This window comes from Ursus americanus, chromosome 31, assembly GCF_024610735.1.
Source record: "Ursus americanus isolate L20-20 chromosome 31, mUrsAme1.1.p, whole genome shotgun sequence".
Taxonomy (NCBI): Eukaryota; Metazoa; Chordata; class Mammalia; order Carnivora; family Ursidae; genus Ursus; species Ursus americanus.
In genome coordinates this window covers 30853891-30873712 of record NC_142157.1, presented here as the reverse complement: position 1 = coordinate 30873712, position 19822 = coordinate 30853891, and the positions used below count along the sequence as shown (strand labels likewise).

At 49.8% G+C, this 19822-nt stretch overlaps 1 protein-coding gene across 6 annotated transcripts in view; it reads right to left on the bottom strand.

The window, feature by feature from the left end:
* Nucleotides 1–8287: 8287 nt before the first annotated feature.
* SFMBT2 (Scm like with four mbt domains 2) overlaps nt 8288–19822 on the bottom strand; it is a 220901-nt gene continuing 209366 nt past the window's right edge. For all 6 annotated transcript variants that reach the window (XM_045812898.2, XM_045812901.2, XM_045812897.2 and 3 more), the window contains one exon: nt 8288–11577. In XM_045812898.2, the coding sequence (XP_045668854.1) occupies nt 11437–11577 (141 nt within the window). In that variant the 3' untranslated portion in view covers nt 8288–11436. The remainder of the gene's footprint in view (nt 11578–19822) is intronic.

The following is a 19822-nucleotide window of genomic DNA, read 5'->3' as shown; positions in this document are numbered from 1 at the left end:
AACAAGACTAAGAATGGCTGAGACAGCTATAAATAAGAAGAATAAGACAGGGAGATCTCCCTTTCTGAGTAGCGAGGATTATTATAAAGCCATAATACTTGGTGTGGTAATGACATAGGGACAGACAAACAGACCAATGAAACAGAATGCTGGGGCCAGACAGAGACCCGCACATATATGGAAACTCAAAATGTGGTGCAGGTGGAATGGCGAGTCGTGGGCAAAGGAGAAATCCCCCAGCAGCTAGAGCAGCGCCATTTACCTGTCTCCCTCCCTCCCCGACCATATGGTTTCCACACTCCTCAGACCGGCAATAATTACAAACGCTGCCAAGTCCTGGTGAGGGTGTGAACAGGCATGACACTCATGTGGCAGGAGTGTGAGCCGGGAGCACCCCTTTGGATAACACGGGGAGTACCCTCCCCCCCCCCCGGCAAAATATTCTGGAGGAGTTGGAAAAAGTAAAACCTAGCTTTTAAAAGAAAATAAAAGAGACCATCTGAATGTCTTCGGAGTAGAAAAACGCTTTTTAAACAAAAGGATAAAAGCGAGAATCGTAAAGGAAAACGATGGTATATTGAAGTACATGAAAATAAGTAACCTCTGAACTACAAAGGACAGAGTGAAGTTGACAGGACAAAAACAAAGTGGAGAAATGGATTTACAATGCAGGCAACTGATAGGGGATTAATGTCAAGAAGTTATTTTAGAAAAGGCTCATAAATCAGAGAGAAAGAAGGGGGGGGAGAATGAGAATGTGCACAGACTGTGAGCGGGCGATTCACAAAGGGGGAAACACAAAGGGCCAGCGAGCGTACGCAAAGACGCTAAACGTCGCCAGTAATTACAGAAATGCGCATCGAAACTATCTGGAATTGCCACCGCTCCACTCATCGGATTAGCAATAATGAAACACTCTGCCAAGGACGGGCAAGGGCTTGGAGCAGCGTCAGCTCCCACACTCCCGGCAGGGATGCAAACTGGATGCCCCTCTTGGGACGCCACTGGCAATATCCAGCAGAGATGGAAAGAGGCATGGTCCACGACCAGCAATTTCACTGGTAGAGACTGCCTTTGGGGACAGTGCTTGCACGTGTGCATAGTAAAAACCATACGAAAATGTTCGTGGCGGCACTCTTCAGGATAGCAGAAAAACAGAATATGGAAGTCCAAGAATAGGAGCATGGAGAAGGAAATCCTCCATTCAATGGAATTTGTGCAGCAGTGAAAATAAATAAATTAGAAGAATAATAACATGCATAAATCTCACAGACATAATATTGAGCAAAAAGAGTAAATTGCATTATGACTCAAGGAGCAGGACACTCCCTAAAATATCGAAACCCCATGAACCAGAGGTGTATGTTATTACGTTTACACACAAATGAAGTATTAGTATAAAAATCCTGCTTATGATTGGAGAATGCCGAAGTCGGAATTGTGGTTATCTCTGGGATAGGAGGGATGGAAATAGAATCGGGGTGGAGATAAAAGGGGTTTCGACTCTACCTGTAAGATTTTATAAGACACATAAATCTGAAGCAAATACAGCAAAACAAGAATACGTCTGGAAGCTGGCTTTGGTACACAAACCTTTGTTACGCTGAATTCCTTAAAAATTTATTGAAACATTAAAAAATACTAGATGACTAAAAATATTAACTCCACCCCAGAGAGCATGATTACAAAATAAACTGAACACTTTTTATTTCTTTTTATTTTTAATTTTTGTAAGGAAACTCCGTTCTCCTTTCCACAGTGCCTGAATCAATTTGCATTCACACCAAAGATGCGTGAGGGTTCCTTTTTTCCACATTTATCCCAACTCTTGTTATTGCTTGTTTCATTTTAGCCATTTTATAACAGGTATGAAGTGTAACCTCAATGTGTTTTTTTAAATTTTTTATTATGCTATGTTGCATTTCCCTGAATATTTGTGATGTTAAGCATCTTTTAAGGTGTCTGTTGGCCATCTGTGTATCTTTTTTTTAATAAGAATTTTTTACTATGTTAGTTACCATACAGTATATCCTCGGTTTTTGATGTAATGTTCCGTGATTCATTATTTGCGTATAACACTCAGTGCTCCATGCAATACGTGCCCTCCTTACTACCCATCACAGGCCTAGCCCAATCCCCCACCCCCCTCCCCTCTGAAGCCCTCAGTTTGTTTCCCAGAGTCCATAGTCTCTCATGGTTCATTCCCCCTTCTGTTTAACCCCCCTTCATTCTTCCACTTTTTAAACGGCATAAACTTGATCTCAATATCGTGTTATAAATACACAGGGAAATATGGGAAAGTGGTAATTGGACATGGTGAGAGAAAAGGAGATTGAATGACGGCCCTTTACTTTCCACATTTTCTATAATGCACACCTATTACTTTAATAACCAGAAACAACAGTTTTAATGTGAACTTCCAACCCATGTCTTAAAAGTAATTCAGAAAGGCTTCACATCACGGGGAGCAGGCTCAATGACAGGAGGCTCGTGAGTTCCTCGGGCTCCAGAGGATGGCTGGATCACACCAGGATATTTAACCATTATTTGTACAATGCGTCTGCGAGTATAATGATAGCTGCCTCCTGTCTCAGGCTCCATGGAAAGCAGATCCTGAAGATGAGCTTGGAACCTGCAGGTTTACTGGTGGAACCCCAGCCAAAGGAAGGAAGGCATGGAAGGCGGACCGCAGGGCAAAGCCGAGGAGTAGCGCATTGGATTGCTGGCCGTGATTTCCCGAGAAAGCACGAGTAGTCGTTCAGGAGTGTGGGATGTCTCTGGACAGATGTACAGCCTGCCGGAGGTGGGAAAGGTGATCTGGGGGAGGACGGCAGAGGAATTTACCTGCTGCCTTTCATTGATTGAAGTCCGCCCATGGGACACGAACCCCCAGCACTTCCAGGTCCAGGTTCCGGGTTCCAGTTTTGCCATGGGGAGAAGCCACAGTCCACAGCACCCAGGGCTTCACCTGGGTGTAGACACTGAAGGAGTGGAAGCTTCGATGGGTCTGGCGCTCCAGGCTCTGGGGGCCAGTGTGTGTGTGGCTGTCTGCGTGGTGGTTTGGGAGAACGTGCCGGGCCGGCCCTCCGGGGTCAGAGGAGCAGGCAAGACGGCAGGCAGTGCGGGGACGAAGCACCAGGGGCAACGGCTGGGCCGCCCATAAAGGAGGTGCGGGCCTGGGAGGCAGAGGACGCCAAGCACGTCCAGGGAGGTGCATTCCTGGACCAAGCACCCAGCAACCCATCTGTCGTGCCACTCTTCTGCACTCACCTCTGACAACCAGCTCTCATGTGCTTAGAACGAGACGCCCTCATGGTTTTCCCAAGACAGAAAGTGCAGGTTCAATGTCCTTGCAAACTGTTCTAAAAAAGCAGCAGCATCAGCCGAGTCTTGGCTTACGGAGTCGGCCATCCTATTTCCAGCCTCCTGACTTCTTCCTCAGTACAATGAAGAGGACGTCCTGGCATTTCCACCTTGTTTACTGTAGGAAAACCTCTGGGAACCCTACCAGGGAATCATCAGACCGGCTCCAAGTTGCCCTCACAAGAAGATTGAATCCCAAGTCCCAGGCAAATGCCCAACATTCAGTCTCAAACCCCGGTACTTTGCCGAACGTCCTCACCTGCTCCCACATGAGCTCCCCCGGCTCCTGCAGGCCCATTGGCCACATCCTGTAATTCCTGCCGCGTGTGCCCTGTCCTTCAGGATCGGGGGTGGTCATGTCCAGCGTGGGCTGTCCTGAGACCCGTCCGGTTATCTCAGAAGCAATGACGGGCAGGGAAATCACGATACACATCTTGAGACGCTGTCATTTTGCATTCTGTCCTCAGGCAAGGGGCAGGTGGGCCAGCCAGGAGGGGTCAGGGCAATGGAGGGTTCAAGGTTCTTGGCTTATGTACTCTAGGACCCCATCCCACATTTCAGAGGCTCACTGGCCCTACCAGGAAAAGTCAGAAGGAAGCCTGCCGAGGCCACACACTTCATGTCCTCTGCAGCTCCGCCGTCGTCCTCCTCAGACCTGGGCCTGATTTCTCGGCGGGTCTTCCCTGTGGCTGCGTTAATACGAGGGTATCTCTGAAAGCTGTCTTCGATGCACCGACACTGATAATTCGCTTGCCTAAGCCTGCCTGACACTTCCCCTTTCCAAGGCCAGCAGTGCCAAGCGCAGCCCCCCATGCACAGAGTTCATGGATATCCTCATCCCTGCTCCCTGCCCAAGGGAGGAGCCTTGCCCACCTGCCCTTCAACCCAGGCAGCCGCTGGCAGTAGCTCTAGGGATGCTGAGCACACTGTTGGGATTGGTCACCTTGCTCATGAGGAGCCAGAGGGCCCCTATGGCTTTCAGATGGGTGGCAATCAGATTCCCAAGTCCCATCTGGAGGGTCTATTTTCTAGAAAGCTTCTGGCACCAACTGGCTAATTTGGGGTTCCAAAGAGAACACAGTCTGAGGCAAAGCTTATATGGTAGTATTTGATTGTGGGATAAAATCACACAGCAACAGGAATGAGGGGAAATGGAAATGAAAGCAGGGAAGGACACCAAATACTTGCTGGTGTGTTACAGGGTCAGCCTCTGCTTACAAAAACAAAGGGGGTCTCTCTGGATAGGCCATCTAGAACTCCCATTTTCCTGCTAGCGCTCTCCCCCGTCCCACACTGAGCCAAGCTGGCGCTCTAGGACTCTCAGGACCCTCACTCCACTGCCCGTGGGCTGTCCTCACCCTTCTGGTCAACCGTCGTTCCAGGAAGGGGATCTTGCCCTGCATGGTGTGCACTTCCCAGGAATCCAGAGGTGGGGGAGGGGCGCCCAGCTCTCCAGGGTGTGACCGGGTCGGACGTGGGTACCTGAGGATCCCCCTGCAGTGGGCACGATGGACACAATGGTTGGGGTCGCCCAGACATTCCAGCGAGTGGTCAAGGGCCCAGGAGTTGATGGGCCCAGTGAATCGAGAAATCGGGTTCACCCACTCTGTGCTGGACTCTTCGCTTAGTGCCACGCGGTATTTTTAATCCTCCTATCAACTGGGTATGGCTGTATTACCACCTACTGTGACAGAAAACTGAGGTTTTGTGTTACATACGGGGCAAGCAGAAGAACGAGTATGTCGACCCAGGACCGTCTGAAGAGTACGATACCCCTTCTCCAAGCCCACGCCGTCCATCTCCACCCCGGTCTCAACCTTCCTCTCGCTCCACAATGCACACCCAACGGTCGTACATCTGCCATTCCAAAAATTTTGACGCAAAAGATGGCAATGACTGTTACAACACAAACCGTGAGGCTGGGTGGGAAGGCGTGGCGGCGGGTGTGCGGATCGAGCACCGCTCGGACTCCAAAACAATGCACGAAGAGCTCTCGTCTACGGAAGTCCGCCGAGCGGGACGCTTCAACACAACAGATGAGCTACTCCAGTCCGGGTGGATAGCACGAAACGTCCCGATACAATCACTCCCTGGAAGACCATCGTGGCCCGGCTACTACTCTCATGTGCTATTTTCACCCGTCTTCACATGGGAGCCACCCAAGGTCATGGCCGAGTAAATAGCATTTTTTATGCGGTCTTTGAAACTCCAGGAAGCGTGGCGCTGTCCCACAGCCCTGAAATAAAACAGCAGTGGCACCAAATGCCCGAACAAAGGGGAAGGAGCTTCTAGCAAACTGCAAGTTGAGAACCGCCTCACCAGAGAACAGAAGCATTAAAAATAGGCTCTTGGTGGCAAGATGGAGAGAAATGAAAGAGATTTTTGTCTTTTGTTTTTTGCTTTTGCTTTAATTCATTCAATTTAGAGGTTGGGAAAAGCGCTCAGCTTCCACTTTATCTTATTATATATTCAGTTTACATTTCTTTGTCATCAAGGATCTTCAAGCACAAATAGAAATATAATAATCCTATTTACTCAGCCCTATAACCTTTGACTTCTTTGTTTCTGGTATATTTTGAGAAAATGAACGACATGCTGCCCACTGTTGTCCGCCATCGTAGGCTTTGTTTTTGGTAGCAAAGAGCAGCTGATGCAAAAAGCTTTCATGATTCAAAACAGAATGAAACAAAAATGTCTATATACACAACCTGCTTGTCGGCAGGCGCAAAATCCTATATTTAAAGAGGAGTTGGATGATTATGGTGGGCCAGGGCTGGAAGAAGGGGACGTTCCTTCACCACCTGCCCCTGAATGCTCGTGTCCTTGGCCTTGGCTCTGCCCCTCAGTAATGCTGGGTGTGAAGTGACGGGGGGAAGGAGCGTGTCCCACCCATGACAGAGACCGAGCATCAGGGCAGGGCGGCGAAGTTCCCCTTGCTCTTCGGAGATGCCCGACACCCACAGGTGTCATTTAAAGGACAAGCGTCCGTGTAAACGTGGTTAAGCGCCGCTCTCCCGGACAGAGTCGGTTCCTCCTGATGCAGCTGGCAATCGCAGAACCACCCAATCGCTGACCATGGGAACGCCTAGAGGCGATTATAGGAGATACTGTCACGTTTTAATAAAAAAATAAACACAAGTGCCTTGAGTAAGCAGTTCCAAAGCTACCGGGTAACCCTGAAAGATCGCACGGGACTTTCAGAGCCATGGTTATTAAAACCCTATGAATACACGCTTTAGTGCATAGCAGGAAAAGACAAACAGAACAAAACGCAAACCCTAAAAATAGTATTTAGTGACCTTGCACAGGAAGACACAAACACCACCACAGAGCTTATTTTTACTTTATTAACAATGTGGCTTACAATTTTTTCAAGTAAAAAGAGTTTCTTTTCATTTAGAATAAAAATTAAAATATAACTCTGATATAGATTTTCATTTATTTACATGAAAACATATATACAGAATACAATCTTCCAGCAAACCAACAACATGCCCTTTGTACTGCAAATTCCAAAAGTAAAAACACGGATTTTTCCTTTTACACACCAAAACGTACACAAGATATGAGTCAGGTTTCAATACAAACTACTCAGACTGGAATGCAAAACAGTAAAAGGGCTCTTGACATTCACGACTAGGGACAGTTTATGGTTCTGGACATCATGCTAGCTCCCATTGCGAACAACAAATGAGATGATTTCTTTCTTCTGTCATTTAAAAAAAAATTATCTCCAATTTCCCACCATAAGCTGATTTTCAGCAAACGCTGGTCCCAGAACTTCACTTTTTCTTGAGGGTATCCATCAGGCCCACGCGGAGCACTGCTCTGACTTGGTTGCTTGACAAGATTGCCCTGCTCGCTGGTACAGAATCCTCAGCATTTAAAACCATACCAGGAAGATGGAAAGACCCCCGCTGAGGAACTTGTTCTGGTCAGTTCTTATCACTTGAACTAGAGATCCTTTTAACCAAAACCCAAAGCAGCACATGTGTCAGCAATTACAATTTTTAGGTAAATTCAGGGGTCAAAACTAGCACGATTCAATTTCATCGCATCCATGTTTTGGGATACTTGTAAACCAACTCTAGTGGTAAAAGCTATGAGAATCAACTGAAGTATTCAACCAAGTTAAACGGACGAAAGCAACTTCCAGAAAACTCTTGAACAGAAAAGAACAGGAAACGAGTCAGAGAATCGTTACACTGTAATAGATGCAGAGAAGCTTCTCCTTGCTATCCGTTACTGCACCAAAACACACGGGCAGTATGTATATCACAACGATTGCTTCCTTAAGAACTACAGAGACCTTAATTTACTATCTTTCCCTTCAAAAATAATTGCACACTCGATCACAGCTTTCTAAAGACAGAACAGAGTACTTGGATCCTAGATTCACCACCTTAACCAAAAAGCAACAACGGTGCTCAAACCACAACAAAGATTTTAACGCTACTGTCTTAATAGTTCTATATACAGAAATAAACATAAGTGGGTGTTCTACGAAAGAAGTTATGAAAGCCCCTAGTGCTTGCAAAACGAAGGCAGAACGGCTCTTAGAGAGGTGTTTGGTCTAAGATAAAAGGCGAATCTCAGAACTTGCCTGATACAACACTCAGCATTCTAAGAGACAAGTCAGGACACTCAGACCAAGCTTCAAAGACTGATCCAAATCAACTTTCCAGAGACTATAGCAAGGGTCAGAGGGGCAGGGTCAAAGCCTTGAGTCATTTTAATGTACTGAGGAACCAATCAAAGCAAACACAGGAAATACTCTTTCAAATATGATCAAATAAGGTAAAGCAACCTATCGGCTACGCAGCCCGAACACTGTGTGCGAGCCAAACTTTGATCAAATGAACCTAACTTTAAAAGTGATGGATGAGTTCTCTGGATGATGCAACTTGAAGGAAACTGGTTTCCATTTTTGTTTTTTGTCTTTTTTTTTTTTTTTTTGGAAAAGCAAAGAAGTTTGTTTGCAATGCCAGCTGTACCCTGCTCTTTTTAAGTTTATATTGTGATCTGATATTTCCCCAACACAGGACAGACGCAGTCAAGAAGGAAGGGGCGGAGCCAGCTGCCTTAGTTTCAGGATGGGACTGTGTGATGCCTCTCACCATTAAAGACAAGGCAGCACGTCCGCTTCTCACGTTATACACACTGTACAGAATGCAAAGTGTCTGCTCAGCCAGGAGAGGGAAGCCAGGCTTCTCGGCCGGCTCCAGGAGGTAACGAGCAGCATGGTGTACACAGGACCCAGCTAGCTACACAGAGGACAGGACTTTGGTCCCAAAGTATTATCACAGAGACAGAGGAGAGACTGTAGCGTCTGGGGACAGAAAAGGGGGGAGGGACGTCACTTGTTGGCATTTCAACAGAGAAACGTTTGGCTTGGGCTGTGGTGGTACCAGGGGAGGGGGGAGATATAAAATCACCATTTCCTGCCTTAAGAGACACAGTAACAACACAGTAAAATGTGCCTTGGCAATTGGCCCTATTGATAAGACAGAAGCTGGTGTGAGGTGAATCCCACAGAGGAATGACCACCACCTTACCATTTGGTGGCCAACTTACTACCGATGTGAAGTACGCTCACCAGTGGAAGACCCCCAAAGAATCCAAGTTCAGGAGGACGTTGGCGACACTCATGGCAAAAGCATCTTCTGGGCCCTAAAAGGTTTCTTGGCTCTTGGAGGGTCAGGAGGTGACACACAGGCGACCTCTGTGATGGTTACCCTGGAGCCAGGCCTTCTGTCTCTGGCCCCGGCCATGTCTTCCTGACCACGCACCATCAAGTGGACGAGGGTGAAGTGACGGATCGCCACACAGAGAGAGACTGAGGGTAAGGAGGTGTTGGGCACATAGCCCCTCGGGGAGCAGGACACTTCCCCAGCAAGGGCGGCTAAGGGGAGGCTTTCCAACTCCTCCGGGGGTGGGGGGGCTCCAGAGAGGCCTGCGAGCTCTGTCTCCTCCCACGGAGCACCTCCTCCTCTGCGCCTTTATTTGAAAGGGCACGAGGAGGGGACACTCGTTCCGAAAGTACAACGTTATGCTGCAGCCACCACATCCCCTCCCTCCCGTTTCAGATGCAACAGGAATAGCTCAGCTTGAAAAGGCCACAGTGAAGGATCACGAGTGATTCAGCGCAGGGAAAATGCCAAAGATCCTGAAATGGATACCCTTTCCAATGGACTCCACGAGGCTGAGCGTTTAAGGCCAAATTATGTGGCTGCGAAGGCAGGAGTGGGGACCCGGGAGGAGGCTGACACCTCGGCTTGGGAGACAGAAGCCCAACTGCGAGCCAAGCGCAAGTCACGATGGACGCTTCCGTCCTCGCCATGCTGCCAGCGTCCTGGTGTGCGATGCCAGTCCTTCCAGCACAGTCCCCAGGCAACCCCACTTGCCAAACGTTTAAAACTTGGTGGCAGAAATCAGCTAGGGAGGAGAGGAAAAAGTCACCTGCAAAATACGTTTCCCAGTTGCATCTGTTAACAGGGAAAGACTGTGAATAAAGGTTAGCATTAGTCATCAAACTTTGTAAAATCTGACAGATAATCATGCCTTAAAACGTACGCAGAAACATGACAGCTCGTAAGCTCACCACATGACGTCCCGACGGCAGTGGGGACGCTAATCAAGGAGAAGAGATCAAGGTAATTATGGCACAAGAGCAGCAGAAGGCTGTGCTCCCCTTCCACGTCCACGTCCAGACAAGCGGAAGGTCTGGTTTCCTGGCGCACGTGTCAAAAGGCATGTGGACGTCTCACAACGGAGCAGGGCGGTCCATTCGGGCTGGAGTGAGCACACTGGGCCCCTCACAGGCACACACAGATGAAGTTCTCGGTACAAAAGAAACCCCAGTCAATTCCCAGAGCCACATATCTCTCAGCAAAGGGACTTAACCGATTTAATGAAAACTGCCCAAGAAATGTCGTCGGCAACCTCCAGGCCAGACTGGGCTGCAGGAAACAGTGAACGCTGTGCTGATGTGATTCTTTTTCACCTGCTGCGTCTCACGCTGGCGGACTGGGAGTCTTCCCTTAACAGGAGCAGGAGGTGGACGAGGGGGTCCAGAGTGATGTGGTGACCCAGGATCACAGGTGGCCATGAGCCATGTCAGCAGGAGAGCAGGGCTGAGCCAGGTCACAGCGCCAGGATGCTGCTCTGCTCTTAGTCGGGAATGCCAGCCTCAACGGACGTCCCAGGGCCAGGCTGATCCGAGTGGCACTCAAAGCCAACCTCACTAAGAGACCTTCTGCAGGATCCTTCTAAGGGGACACAGCTGGTTTATTAAAAGCTTCCCCAAGTCTCTTCCCACTCCTCTCTGAAATTAAGCTCTTCCTTCAATACACAGCTCAGCTTTTCCCAACAGACTAAAGGAATCACTCCCTGATCTGGTCACAATTAAATGAGAAAGCTGGCAATATGTGAAGTTCTATAAAAGATAGCAAACGGAACTCTCTACAGGTTCTAGACGTCCATCGCTCGGGAAGAACGGTCTCACTGCAACAACATGCCGCCTGCCTTCCCGCCCCCCTACTTCCTAAAGGGCACCTCTGACAGGTGATGCGGGTTTAGCCCATCCTTTTATAACCACATCCTGAAACAAGTGTGTTTGAGAAGTTGCCACCAAGATCAAACTGACACCCACGTAGCTGCGGCCACACGTGCGTCCTCACGGAAGAAGCATCTAGAATGACCAGCAGCCAGTGTCCTCCCTGGGCATGTTCCGAAAAGACATCAACTGTGCCTTCATTTTCAAAGCAAAGTGGGCCACGGTTGAGGAAAGCCCTTCGCGGGGAGCTGCCTGGTTTCCGGAGGGAGGAAGGCAAGACGTGGACGTACAGAGACGTTCTTCCCTTTCCCACAGCGCCCAACACTCCGGGAGCCACGGCTGTGGCCCTGGGTGTGCTTGAAAACGTGGTAATATCACACAGGCTGGTGGGGGAAGGAGGTCCTTCCTGCTTCCTGCTTTTCACAGCTCACATCGCCCAAAAAATAAAGCTTCAGTCCCCAAAACTTCCCAAGACGCTGCATCAGCACGATGCTAGGTCACCTCCCAGGAGGGGAGCGTCAGTTGGCATACTGGGCGTAGAAAGCCACTTTAACTCGCTCGATCTGGTGGCACAGCTTGATGGCGGGCCCCAGCTTCAGCTCCATGCACTCCTGCACGGTGGGGAGGGTCAGCAGCAGGAGCGCCTGCCCATCAATGTCCTGCCAGGAAACAAAGCCCCGTTAGAGCCGAGACACTGGGCACCAAGGGAAGGCATCTGTCACAGGTGGCTTCATCCTGGGGGCCAAGGGCACGCGATGCTGCCCTTTCTGCCTTCAATCCAGGAGAGTGCTATCAGACATACAGACTTGGCCTGGGGACACTCTTTCTGGTTAATAAAATCTGTTTGCTCAGAAAATTCTGGCTACTCTGAAATTCACACGCCTAGGCTGGTAGGGACAAAGAGGTGGAACAGGTGAGCTGTTGCAGAGCCTCCTTTTTCCCAAGCATCTGGCCCCTCACCGGGAGAGCCCCCCTCAGCCCCCGCTGTCGCCCCAGCCCCTCTCGTGTTCTGCTGTGACTCCACGTAAGCACTAGGAAAGAGCTCTCTACTAAAAGCAGCAGCTCTGTCTTCCTTGCCAAGGTCTGACATTTCACCATCGAAACGGGTGAGAAGATGCTGGAAAGATGTACCACTACCCAGAGCAGTCTGCCACTGAGGACAACTCGGGGATTTAGACACACACACACACACACACACACACACACACGCGCGCGCGTCACCCAGAATGAGGTGCGTGTGGTCTGCGTCCCAGTCTTGTCCTCGTTAGCCCTCTGCGGCCATGCACTGGGCCCACACGAGGATGACAGTCATTAGAGACTGTTAAACTGCATTCACTGTAGGAGGAAGGGACAAAGGCTCACCCCAACGCTTTAAGATCACCCCACCGGACATCTCTGCCTCTTCACCAGCGTGCTCCCTATAATAAATTGGGTTTATTTATGTAGATACTGTGTGACTGGGTTACTGAGTTTAAGGGAATCCCTTCCTCCGATCCACCAAGACAGTCTTCACATTCCAGAGGAAATAAGCGAAGGTAACAATAAAGACCAATGCTAGGAGAGCATAACCCACACCCAGCAAACTAGAATTCCTGCTGTTTGCAGAAGCGGCGAACCCAGGGCCGCCATAAGTCCCGCAAGTGCACACGAGCATGTGGTACCTCAGGCATCGCGCATCATGAATTACACATACAAAGCTTATTTTCTTAAAATTTAGCTGTCTTAACATTACCAAAGCAAAACAAAACAACAAAAACCAAAAAACCCCAAAATGGGCATAAATGTTAGCCTTGTGAGGACTACGGTGGGAGTAAGCATAATTTAGTGTATGACCAGTTTCAAAAGGCACCTTGCTGTGCTAATAATCCCTCATAGGTACGGCAGCAATAAAAATGGAAGCATTAACCCCACAAGTACCAACGTAAGTGCAACTGACAACTGTCTCAATTACGCAAGCGCGGGCCGTGATGTGCGCAAGTCCAGGGCACAACTCCACCAGGACTCCAACTGGACCGTATCAAACCCCAAAGTAAATCGATCAATCCTGAGTATACGCCGAAGGTAGGAGATAAACTAACAAAACTGCCAATGAATTTTTGATGCTGTCTCTCTCCTTTCTTCACTGTTTCTACCGTGCTTTTACCCATCACTTGTTCTTTAGACACCCCCTCTCGGGCTGGCGGTAGTAAAGGGCAAATTGGAAGTGCTGAGAAACAGTGTTCTGCTCAAGGTCATGAACCCAACAATGGTACCCCTGACCTGGGACCTGTCAGCCGACTCTGCTTTCAGAGGCAAATCCACTTATATTACATTACAACTTGACGGGGGGCACAGGCCTAGGCATACAAAGTCTTGTGAGTGTCACGGGCCTCAGAAAAACACATTGTAGGTAGGAAAAAGGATGATGTTATAAACTCGTGTGTGGGTGGCTTAACCATTATGTTCAATGAAGAACAGAACAGAAACTTATTTTAGGGTATAGAATGCTTTTTTTTAGATGGAAATTAATGCCAAAAAAGCTGCTTGATCTATCTAAGATCACTTAGTTAGAGAGCATATTGGAACTAGAACCACGGTTTTCTTTCTTTCTCTCTTTTTTTTTTAAGATACATTTATTTGAGAGAGAGAGAGAGAAAGAGAGTGCGTGCGCATGCACAAGTGGGGGGGTGGGGGAGGGGGGCAGAGACAGAGAGGGAGACAAGCAGACTCCCCGCTGAGCAGGGACCCTGTCGCGGGGCTCGATCCTGGGATCCTGAGATCGTGACCTGAGCCAAAACCAAGAGTCGGACTTTTAACCGAATGAGCCATCCTGGTGGCCCCAGACATGGTTTTCTGATATTAGACCTTGGAGGGAAAACTGCAGCTCCAAACACCCATACTTAGTCATGATGGCCATCCTTGGACATACAGATTCAATTACACTTGAAAGCCAGCCCTAAAATGCTTCTTTAACTCTCTACAGACCATTTCAGGGAAGGTGTCCGCCACATGCATGCACCACATCTCAGTGGAGGATGTCACTCATTACTTTACCCAACAAGCGTTTACTGAGCGCCTACTGAGAGACGGGCACTCTGATGGCCTCTGCGGCTACTGCATTGAACAAAACAAAGACTCTCTTCCAGGAGAGGAGGAAGCTCAAGGGAGGCCATTATGAGGAACAGATCACGACGATACAGAGAGAATAAAGCGTGGACACAGACCTAAGGGATGGAGGGGAATCACCGACAGAAGGATGCACCCATGGCAGACGAGCAGTTCGTGAGAGCACATATTCAAGGAGAGCACAGAGACACTGAACAGAAAGCTGAGATGGGCCCAGAAAGCAGTTTGGAAATTGAAGCTTCTGGATGTGAGACCAGAAAGTCGCTACAGGACGCTAGGCAGAGAAGTCGCATTACAAGATTTGAACATCTGCAAGCTGATATTGGTCACAACATATCAGAATGAATTAGGAGGCAGGGTGGGGAAGCCACGAGGGACTGGAGGGGAGGACATTTATTAGGGGGCAGCAAAGCTGAGCCCGTTGAGAGAGATGGTCGCCCAGAACTGGGGTGCTAGCCATGGGATCTGGTACCGGGTGCCCCGGGGCAGCTAACCCAACCACAAACCGTACGCTCCGCGTAGAACGCACAAAAGACGGCAGTAATACCCAGAATACAGAAGGCACTACACAGATCAACAAGACAAGCTATAAAAAAATGAGGCAAAAGGCATGACTAGGTATTTTACAAATGAAACAAAAGTGATGAAAAACGTACGCCCCGTATGTACAAGTCTCACGTGCGCCCTTCAGGACGCAGCAGCCAGTTCTCAATAAAAACACACTGGTGCATCCACGTCTCAGATGCAAGCCAGTATCTCTCGCTGGTTCCTTCTGAAATGCTCTTAGGTTTCTCCATTTTTCTGACACCTCACAGCCCAGGAAGGAGGAGAAAAGGGGATTCCTTCGGTAAATCAAATTGTAGTTTCTGAGGAGGTGCCAAGTCTTTCAAAGCTGTTTTTCACTTATTTGCAAAATATTTATTAAATTATTTTAAAGTAGGATCCCAAAGTAGCTAATGGCGATACAATCTGAGTGAGACGGGGGTCCCGTGTTCTCCAGCTGGGGAGCAGACACACGCATGCAGGGGCGCAAAGCTGCACACCTCAGTACACAGAGCTGGATGCTGAGCCCCGGGACACACCCGGCTGGGGGGGGGCGGTTAGGGAGAGTCTCACGTTTTAACCCACTTTTGAGAAGGCACAGCACTGAGAGCAAGGGATTTTTTCTAGCTTGTTTCCCCCGCTCTATCCTCAGCATTTAGGAAAATACCTGCCAGACACACAACAGGTGCTCATTAAATGTTTGCTGAATGACTGAGTGGGAAGACCTGGTCTGGGTGAACCTAAAAGTTACAGATGGGTAAAAGCAAAGCGAGAGAATGTGGCAAGTGGACAGAAGTGGCCTGAGTCCCTCAGGCCCAGGTAACAGACACGATGGGCTGGGGGCCTGGTGGACGACAGGCACCTGGGTCTCACGGCTCTGGAGGCTGGGAAGTCCCAGACGAAGTTGCCGGCAGATTGAGGTGACCGGTGAGGCCCTGCTTCCTGGCTCACAAGGGGCATCTTTTCACCATGTCCTCACACGGGGAAAGGGGCCAGGGAGCTCTCTGCGGTCTCTTACAAGGGCACCGATCCATTCACGGGGGCTCCACTCCATGACCGTCAGGGACAGCAACTTCAGGCTACAGCACAGATGCTACTAAAGGGGCCATCGGGCTCCCATCCAGGGAGAAGGGAGCCAGGGTGCACACCCTGAGAGCCTCTGGAAGTGCCTCCACCAGCCTGTCCCCAGCTCCCGAAGACTCCCTACTCTTTCATGGAGACATCACACGGGAAGAAGTAGGGGAGAGGAGGGTCAACTGTATTAAGCTGCAACTAGCCTCAAAATAAGAACTCACATCTTGTGGTGGGAGTGAACTCTGGTCTCCAATCCCCAGACAGAAACTTCAAGATGGCCCCTCGCTTTGTCTATTCTTCAACCTCGCAGGGCTTCTGCCAGTGGAGCACAGGATCTGTGGGACAGGCCCCAGGAGTGAATGAAGGGTTCACAGAGCTTGAAGGGCCCTGGACTCTTTCCCGGAGAGCCCGAGTGTCCATCCTAGGGGATGCCACAGTGCCTCAAATCTACCAGCAAGACACGCCAGGCCCCATACGGCTGGATCCACTTCATAAACCATTCCTTGACCACCACCCACACGCCTGCTGGGATAAATGTGCTCGATCCTGAGATCCTATAATTAATTATCAGACTGACTGCTGCCTGCCCAACTCTCAGCTCACTGAGAGGGCGAACTTCGACTCTGAGGAGCACGGGAGGCCTGCCACAGTGGTGCGCACGCAACAGACGGGCAAATATTTCCTGGATGGACAGATGTCATAAAATACACCTGACATGAAGTCAGGCCTTTAGTGCAAAACTGCCAAATTATCTTATAAAATTGGACAGAGAACTTGGTCACTTTCCTGGGACAGCTTTTGGGGAAAATACACGGTTTTGACCAATGGCTTCCTTTACCAACCACTGCACCTCCCACAGCCCTGCTCCCACGGGCATCCCAGCAACCGCACAGGCCCCAGCAGCTCCAGGCCTGTAGCCCAAACCCTGGCGCTCACTACTCTGCGAAGGCCCCAGCAGGTGCTCTCGCTTAGCCAAACACACCTTGGGAGCCCACGCAACTCCCGTCCCCTTCCCGAGAAGGCGGTCTGCCTGGCGCCCTGCGATCTCTTCCCCAACCTCCCCTGCTCGGACTATGCCACGGCCTGCTCTTACTGCTGTTGCCAACTGTTCATAAGCCCGGTGCCCCTAGGCACCTGGAAGCATTCAGAGCCGGGGGCGATAGGGCCTGTTTCCAGCCCTTGGCAGGCAGGCCTCCAGGGCCTGAGCCACGGAAGGAAAGCTGCACGGAGAGCTCTGGGCCGATAAAACCAAACAAGAGTGATGGTCAGGATCTCTAAATGGCCTCTGGACCTTTATCCGATCACAGCCCCATCCTCCCTCCCCTCAACACACATTTGCTCGTCTAGCAAAGAGGCAAAGCCAGCAGGAGAGTGTCTCCCAGGCCCTCCCTCCTCCTGCTCAGCCAGCTGATCGGGGGCGGTGCCCGAAGTTAACGAGGTCTGGGTTTTGAGGCCATGGTTGAGGGGTGGAGAATCTATGCTCCGTGGTGTGACCTTCAAGTGTGGGTAAGCTGGAATGGATGGTCATGCCCATGTCCTTGAACCTGTCCTACTAAGGGCAGTGCACATGGTTTCGTGGTCTCTGGGGCCCCATGCGGAGCCCTGGTGCGCTGCAGACTAGCCGAGCTGAGCAGGAATGCCTGGGACAATCTGTCTGCATAGACCCCACTGTGTAGGGAGATGGAGATCACAGCGGGCTGGGGCAAGGCGATCTGACCAATCACAGAGACCGAGCACCCTGTTTGGTACCTGGGAAGAACCGATCAACCATGGGACCTGGTTTCTCCAGCAGGGCGAGAGTTCTGTGCAGTTTGTCTGCAAATGAGCCAACTTGGGGCCTCTGGCCTCATTCTCAAATCATTTGCCATCCTCCCTGATGCTGTGAAACAGAACTCCTGAGTGTTTTCATTTTAAAAAGAATACACCATTGAGAATAAAATTGTGCCCCTGATTTCTCAACACCAAAGCATTCCCTGCAAGGTGCTGGACTAAGCGACCTGACCATTAGACTGTCACAGGGTAAGAGCAGCGGTGGCAGCTCGGTGGGGTCAATGCCATGGGTGACAAACACGTCTGTCCCCCAACTCTCCTTCCCGTGCAGGCTGCGTGTGGCCACCATCCACTCCACGGCCCCACAGCTCAGGAGAGAGCAGGTGCACGGAAGCAAAGGGCTGCAAACTAACAGGCACCACAAGGAGCGAGGGCCACATTCTATTTAAAAGTTTCTTGTTTTTCTTAGAGACGTGTGGAGTTTTACTGTATAACGTACATGTTCGCAGCACGAAATTACAGAGCACAGACGTTTTAAGCTGTTGCCATAACATCTCAGAATTAAAGGCATGCCTTCCGGTAACGGGAAGTTTATACCTTCTGTAAATGCTGCTGGTGATTGTGACAGCCCCTGAATTTACACCTGCGAAAGGAGTGAACACACACAGCTATTACCACTCCACGCACCGGGGTTTCTCTCTCACTGGCGAACAGAGCCGCCGGCTCCCCTGGGACATCAAAAACCTCACACCGTGGCTGGACGGACCCATGAGAAGCCTCCCCAAATCAGGACCGTGGGACACTTAGGCTCAAAGGTGACTGAACAAATTAGCAAAAATTAGTAATTATGGGCCCCAACTGAACAGAAAAGGACTTAAGTCCCATGCACTTCGGACAGCACAGCGGGCTATAGACTTTGCGGCCTCCCACGTAAATGGAAATGAAACAGGAATACGGCTATGATCGATTACAGTCTACCTATTTTTCTGTCTCTAAGAGAAGTAAGCAAGTACGTAGTAGGACCAAGTTTTTAACCAGTGTGAGAGGAGAAGGTGAAGACAGGGCTCTGCCCGCCACCTGATTCTGGAAGTGGGAACGTGCTGGGCACGCTTCATGTCTCTTAGACACCTTGGCTTGGGAAGGCTCGGAACTTTCTGACACAGCCTAAGAAGCCGGGCTTAGAAGTGCAAGTCAGGACGACTCAGCACACAGAGTACTTCAGCCTTTTTCCCAAGTTGGCTGTTTTCACGTTTTTGCCTAGCATCAGAAGCCTGTGAAAGCATTCACACGAGAGCCCGTTCACCTTTCCCCGTATGGCTAACCCGGAGATAGGGTGGGAGAGCTCTGTGTCCTGTTCAGCCACAGCCCAGCTGAAAAACACTTCCAGTCAAAAGTGTGCCTTTGAGTCTAAAAACAAAATAAGCAAAAACACAGCTTGAGACTAATCTAGAACACTTCATTCCACATCTGCCTTTTGAGTATTGCCAGGCCCATGGGCAGATGCTCCGTCGGTGTGTGCGGAACGAATACACAAGCGCAGAGACCCACGTGTTACACTCCGGGTCATCAGCATTCGGCGTCTTCGCAGGGCCACTACGGATAATTACCCAACATTCAAGCCCTCATGTGCACATGGTCAGTGTCGCCAGGAGGCTCTGGGGGTCGACCAGATGGAACCTCAGAATGCTAAGGGCCACCCTCTCCTGGGAGGGGCTGGGAACCACATTAGTTTACTTTTTATACAGTGGGCCTGGAAGATCAGGGGGACTCACTGGGTTCAGGGGAACCAAAGGCCTTCCTTTTTCCCTTCCCGAGTGCCTGAGCCACCCTCTCTCTAGAGTATCAGTTTGTAGCATCTAAAAAAAGACCAGAGAGACATACCTTTAACTGATGACACGGTAAACAGAACCTCTCTTAAATACAACGTCCTGAAAGACACACACTGTGAGTGTGCGAAACAGCAACCCCTCACGCGAACACGGAAGAGCAGGTCGCAGGCTTCAAACGGAGCTTCCATGGAGGCTAGGGAGCAGCCTGCAAGGTGGCTTGGGTCCAGACGGGCGATTTGGTTCCATGTTAATTTAAGGGGTAACGTAAAAAAATTCCTCCTTTCTTAGGGCTCAAAACCTGTCTTACGCTTTAGCTAATTCTCGTTTTGTCTGCAGAATCAAAATTCCTTTTGAGGTAGAGATTATATTGATTGCTCTGCATTTACCCATCGCTAGCACAGGACCGAATATACCACAGGTTTTTCACGTTGTTATAAAGGAAGGAGTGACATAGGAAAGCAGTGAGGAGAGCAGCATTGAGAGAAACAGCAGACGGAGGGCTTCCCCTCTGGGATGATGAGGACAGGTCCCTTCCCTGTTTCTCCCTCTGAATAGAACTAAAAGCCCTGATGTTAGAATCAAA